At 44.8% G+C, this 6911-nt stretch overlaps 1 protein-coding gene across 1 annotated transcript in view; it reads right to left on the bottom strand.

Moving 5' to 3' along the window:
* Nucleotides 1–298: 298 nt before the first annotated feature.
* The window catches only part of SH2D2A (SH2 domain containing 2A), a 32244-nt gene continuing 25631 nt past the window's right edge, over nucleotides 299–6911 (bottom strand). The window contains exons 4-7 of the mRNA XM_075283543.1: nucleotides 3839–4004; nucleotides 3210–3386; nucleotides 2627–3121; nucleotides 299–466 (exon numbers count right to left, since the gene is read on the bottom strand). Of these exons, the coding sequence (XP_075139644.1) occupies nucleotides 302–466; nucleotides 2627–3121; nucleotides 3210–3386; nucleotides 3839–4004 (1003 nt within the window). The 3' untranslated portion in view covers nucleotides 299–301. The remainder of the gene's footprint in view (nucleotides 467–2626; nucleotides 3122–3209; nucleotides 3387–3838; nucleotides 4005–6911) is intronic.

Genomic DNA, 6911 nt, shown 5'->3' with positions numbered 1-6911 from the left:
CCTGACCTGAGATCACAACCAGCCTGTAACCTCCAGGTCCAGCAGAAAGTAAGTAAAACACCCTGCACCGCCCCTTTAATATGGTCCGTCTGCCTCCTTAACCTCAATCACATTTAGGGTTCCTGGCGAAAAGCGCTAATCGTTTGCTTCTAGTTTTGTGGCGTGAACAAGTCAAATGCGCCAGTTTGCAGTAAAGCATGGACAGTTTTTGCAGCATTGTTCCTTACAGGCTTCTGAGCAGACCCAAAGCCCAGTAATCAGTATGGCAGATCTTCCCTATACTGTCGTACTACGTGTCACGTCATCTCGCTTTTCTTCCGGTTGGGTTGTTCCTTATCGTGGCCACACAATTTTCCGGAATCTTCTCGTAGATGTTCTCCTCGTCTAGGTTTGGTGGAGCCGAATGTTGTAACTGGCCCTTTCCATACATGGGGTCATCTAGCTGTATAGTAGCCTTCAGCCGCGTCTGAAAAATATAAAAATATACCCATCCATAAAAAATGTAGCGCCCAGAGCGATCAGCACCCCTGTGATGGAAGCCACACCACAGGATGGCCATTCATATGTCTTACAAGGACACACTCTTTTATGGCTCATAGATGGGGTCACATGACCATAAAACCGTCCAAATCGTGTGAATGTCCCCCGAGACCCCATGACTGAGGACGCAGCGAGTGTGGGCCCGAGTCTGCAGTCACATGATAGAACGGACATACCAGAACACAGATTCTCCTTATACCAGGGATACACAGCGACCATGGTCACGAAAACCAAAAAATATCTGGGTGACTAGATTTTGGGATTTGTTCTTAGAATTTCCAGTACTGCAGACGTGACGTGAGTAGAGATGAGCAAAGCGGTTTGAAACGAGCTAGATTTGATACCATTTTTCCAAAAATTGACGAAATCTGAAAGGTTTGGGGTTCAACACCCATAAGTCAACTTCAGACTCCAGGAGTATAATGTGGAGACCCAGGCGAGGTGAAGAAATGCAACAACATTATACTCACCTCTCCTGCCCTCCCCATGGTCCTTTTCGATTATCTTCTGGCCTCCTGGGTGGTGTAATGGGCCCACAGACCACTGGCCTTCACGCTCATGTGGAGTAGGATGATGTCAGTATGCCCATGTGACCACTGAGGTCCAATCACAGACCTCATCAGGAGGACAGAAGAAGCCCTGAGGGAGCCCAGGAGAGGTGAGTATCAATGTTTATTATGTTTCCACACCTCTCCTGGGCCTCCCATTATTATACTGTGGGGTCCGAAGTATAAAAATTGCCCTTCTATTTTGGACAGTCCAAAACTAAGCAGGTGGTCAAATCTTTTTGTAAAAAAAATGATCCAAATCTCTTAAAGGGATTCTACCATTAAACTACTTTTTTTTCTAATGAACACGTCGGAATGGCCTTAAGAAAGGCTATTCGTCTCCTACCTTTAGACGTGGTCTCTGCCGCACCGTTCCGTAGAAATACCAGTTGTAACCGGTATGCAAATGAGCTCTCCGCAGCAATGAGGGCGGGCCCCAGCGCTGAAAGGCCGATGAGCGCATCCCCATTGTTGCCCAGAGCTCTTTCCTGCGCCGCCTCCTTCTTCTGCAGCAACTCTGCCTCTTCTGGCTTCTCTTGCTCTTGTAGTTCAATACAGGAGCATAGAGAGGCCACCCCAAAATGGCCGCCGGCCAGCTCCTGTATTGAACTGCAAAAGCGGCTACCCCAAAATGGCCGCCAGCTGCCTCCTGTATTGAACTGCAAGACCGGCTACCCAAAAATGGCCGCCGGCCGTCTCCTGTATTGAACTGCAAGAGCGGCTACCCAAAAATGGCCGGTGGCCATTTTTGGGTAGCCGCTCTTGCAGTTCAATACAGGAGATGGTGGCCTCTCTATACTCCTGTATAGAACTACAAGAGCAAGAGAAGCCAGAAGAGGCGGAGTTGCTGCAGAAGAAGGAGGCGGCGCAGGAAAGAGCTCTCGGGCAGCAGTGGGGATGCGCTCAACGGCCTTTCAGCGCTGGGGCCCGCCCTCATTGCTGCGGAGAGCTCATTTGCATACTAGTTAAAACCAGTATTTCTACGGAACGGCGTGGCGGAGACCACGTCTAAAGGTAGGAGACGAATAGCCTTTCTTAAGGCTATTCTGACGTGGTAATTAGAAAAAAAAAGTAGTTTAATGGTAGAATCCCTTTAAGGATTGCCCATCTCTAGTCACATCCAGCAGATGTAGAAGCCCATTCCGGCAAAGTTGATGCAACTTGCAGCTGAAAATTCAGAAGCTTTGGGTTTTTGTGACTCCTACGTTGCAGCCATGTTTTGCCGCGACCACATTTACAAATGCTACGTAACCAAAGCCTTAGGCTCCGTGCACATGGCCGAGGGGTGACTGATGGTCCGTTCCGTACTGATGAAAACAGAGCAGGTCGCATCCAGCTCCTTGTCATCGGAACGGAACAGATTGGAAGGCACCATGGAGGTGAAGGCATCACGGAACACACTCGGATGTCACTCGGCCCACTTGGGGTCTCCGTTTTCGAGATCCGTGAGACAGGCCCAGATGGGTGGTGTAAGTTCGGTGTCCTCATACATTGATATCAGTTTCGTGTAGGTGGACTGGTTTCTACCCTCTACTCACCTTAGGCACTGAGAACTGTCCCCTTCTTGGGTCTTCCAAGGGTGAAGCCACCTTCGAGTTATGAGAGCGGAACGATGAGTGGAAAGCGGTGGTCTTATGTTTTACAGGTTTGGGTGCGGGATGAGGAAGAGTAGAGAGTCCGACGTTACGATTCATAGCCGCTCTGGAGCGACACGACGCGATGGAGTTGACGTCCACCTCGCTATAGACGTTCTCCATAGTGTCCTTACAAGAGCCACGGCCTACGGCATAGAAGGCGATGGGCTCACTGTCATGGCTGATGGTCCCCTCTCTTGGACGATCCCACAGGCTGGGTTCTGAGTAGGTATGGATCTCTTCCAAGGGGTTGTACGAAGAAGGATGAAACTCAGGTTCTTCATCGCTCTCTTCTTCTATAGACCTCCTAGCCAGGTCAAGGTCTTGAGGACTTGGTCTGGGTTCTCTCCTAGGATACCGTAGGACCTTCCTTTGAAATGACGGTGAAGCGTATTCCGCCTGTACAAAAAAAAATTACGAAGAATCATTGGGTTGGGCTTTAGATCATTAAGGGTTAAACCAGTTTGGAGGTCTTCTATGATCTTACTGGTGTTTTCGAGTCACAGAGTAGATTGCTCCTGTCCTTGGGGGAGGTGGCTAGAAGAAGCGCGGAGTCCGATGGCACCTGGTGCTGTTTACTGACCCTGGCGTACATTTCCTTCCCAGCAGCTACATCTGGAGGGTTGTGTTGTGTCGGGCTGGAGACGTTCTGTCTCAAAGGGTTCTGTAGATGGTGAAACACGTGGATGAGTATATACCGGATGTATACAGGCCCAATAACTCTTTGGATGTGGACCATGAATGGTGAGTATTGGTGAGCGCTCTTCACCATCACGAGTAGTGGTCAGTTTTGTATTATATATTGGACAATCCCTTTGGTGACCATAGGGACTATGTTTAGTTCACTTTAGCCATTTCTCTAAAATGTGACCTTAAAGGGGTTGTTCATTATGCAAAATCCCTTTAAGAATTACCCACAGTGACCATCTGTAAGATGTACGTAACATAAAATTCTAAAATTTAGCTTGTATGGACGTTGAATTTTTATCAGTAAAGTATATAGTGTGCAGGAAACCCAGCAGCAAGTGTTCAATATCCCCGCACTGCCTCCAAAGGGCAAATTAAGTATTACAGTTCCCCTTAAAATATAGGAATAATATAGAGTCTAATATATACCATAGGACAGGCCTTTGTCAGAGTCTCTTTGTACGGCTCCACAGGAAACCTAGAGTAGTGATTGAGCAGATCTTCTAGACTAGGATGAACGCTCTCCTCTCCCTCTATCACATACTGATTGTCCTCCAGGTGATTGAGCACAAAGTGACGGCAGCGCTCAGTACCCCTGGGAACAAAAATATCAAGTGTTAGGATCATTATCACAGTCCCTCCTGATGTCGCACTACAGGGATAATACACACAGTGATGTCACAGTACAGGGATAATACACACAGTGATGTCACAGTACAGGGATAATACACACAGTGATGTCACAGTACAGAGATAATACACACAGTGATGTCACAGTATAGAGATAATACACACAGTGATGTCACAGTACAGGATAATACACACAGTGATGTCACAGTACAGAGATAATACACACAGTGATGTCACAGTACAGGGATAATACACACAGTGATGTCACAGTATAGAGATAATACACACAGTGATGTCACAGTATAGAGATAATACACACAGTGATGTCACAGTACAGGGATAATACACACAGTGATGTCACAGTACAGGATAATACACACAGTGATGTCACAGTATAGAGATAATACACACAGTGATGTCACAGTATAGAGATAATACACACAGTGATGTCACAGTACAGGGATAATACACACAGTGATGTCACAGTACAGGGATAATACACACAGTGATGTCACAGTACAGAGATAATACACACAGTGATGTCACAGTACAGGGATAATACACACAGTGATGTCACAGTATAGAGATAATACACACAGTGATGTCACAGTATAGAGATAATACACACAGTGATGTCACAGTACAGGGATAATACACACAGTGATGTCACAGTACAGGGATAATACACACAGTGATGTCACAGTACAGGGATAATACACACAGTGATGTCACAGTACAGGGATAATACACACAGTGATGTCACAGTAGAGGGATAATACACACAGGGATGTCACAGTACAGGATAATACACACAGTGATGTCACAGTACAGGGATAATACACACAGTGATGTCACAGTACAGGGATAATACACACAGTGATGTCACAGTAGAGGGATAATACACACAGGGATGTCACAGTACAGGATAATACACACAGTGATGTCACAGTACAGAGATAATACACACAGTGATGTCACAGTACAGGGATAATACACACAGTGATGTCACAGTATAGAGATAATACACACAGTGATGTCACAGTATAGAGATAATACACACAGTGATGTCACAGTACAGAGATAATACACACAGTGATGTCACAGTACAGGGATAATACACACAGTGATGTCACAGTACAGGGATAATACACACAGTGATGTCACAGTACAGGGATAATACACACAGTGATGTCACAGTAGAGGGATAATACACACAGGGATGTCACAGTACAGGATAATACACACAGTGATGTCACAGTACAGGGATAATACACACAGTGATGTCACAGTACAGGGATAATACACACAGTGATGTCACAGTAGAGGGATAATACACACAGGGATGTCACAGTACAGGATAATACACACAGTGATGTCACAGTACAGAGATAATACACACAGTGATGTCACAGTACAGAGATAATACACACAGTGATGTCACAGTACAGAGATAATACACACAGTGATGTCACAGTACAGAGATAATACACACAGTGATGTCACAGTACAGAGATAATACACACAGTGATGTCACAGTACAGGGATAATACACACAGTGATGTCACAGTACAGAGATACTACACAGTGATGTCACAGTACAGAGATAATACACACAGTGATGTCACAGTACAGGATAATACACACAGTGATGTCACAGTACAGGATAATACACACAGTGATGTCACAGTACAGAGATACTACACACAGTGATGTCACAGTACAGAGATAATACACACAGTGATGTCACAGTACAGGGATAATACACACAGTGATGTCACAGTACAGGATAATACACACAGTGATGTCACAGTACAGGGATAATACACACAGTGATGTCACAGTACAGGGATAATACACACAGTGATGTCACAGTACAGGGATAATACACACAGTGATGTCACAGTACAGGGATAATACACACAGTGATGTCACAGTACAGAGATAATACACACAGATGTCACAGTACAGGGATAATACACACAGTGATGTCACAGTACAGGATAATACACACAGTGATGTCACAGTACAGAGATAATACACACAGTGATGTCACAGTACAGAGATAATACACACAGTGATGTCACAGTACAGGATAATACACACAGTGATGTCACAGTACAAAGATAATACACACAGTGATGTCACAGTACAGGGATAATACACACAGTGATGTCACAGTACAGAGATAATACACACGATGATGTCACAGTACAGAGATAATACACACAGTGATGTCACAGTACAGGATAATACACACAGTGATGTCACAGTACAAAGATAATACACACAGTGATGTCACAGTACAGAGATACTACACAGTTATGTCACAGTACAAAGATAATACACAGTGATGTCACAGTACAGAGATACTACACAGTGATGTCACAGTACAGGATAATACACACAGTGATGTCACAGTACAGGGATAATACACACAGTGATGTCACAGTACAGAGATAATACACACAGTGATGTCACAGTACAGGGATAATATACTCAGTGATGTCACAGTACAGGGATAATACACAGTGATGTCACAGTACAGGGATAATACACACAGTGATGTCACAGTACAGGGATAATACACACAGTGATGTCACAGTACAGGATAATACACACAGTGATGTCACAGTACAGGATAATACACACAGTGATGTCACAGTACAGAGATAATACACACAGTGATGTCACAGTACAGGGATAATACACACAGTGATGTCACAGTACAGGGATAATACACACAGTGATGTCACAGTACAGAGATAATACACACAGTGATGTCACAGTACATAGATAATACACACAGTGATGTCACAGTACAGAGATAATACACACAGTGATGTCACAGTACAGGATAATACACACAGTGATG

This window comes from Leptodactylus fuscus, chromosome 7, assembly GCF_031893055.1.
Source record: "Leptodactylus fuscus isolate aLepFus1 chromosome 7, aLepFus1.hap2, whole genome shotgun sequence".
Taxonomy (NCBI): Eukaryota; Metazoa; Chordata; class Amphibia; order Anura; family Leptodactylidae; genus Leptodactylus; species Leptodactylus fuscus.
This window is presented reverse-complemented; position numbering and strand designations above follow the sequence as displayed.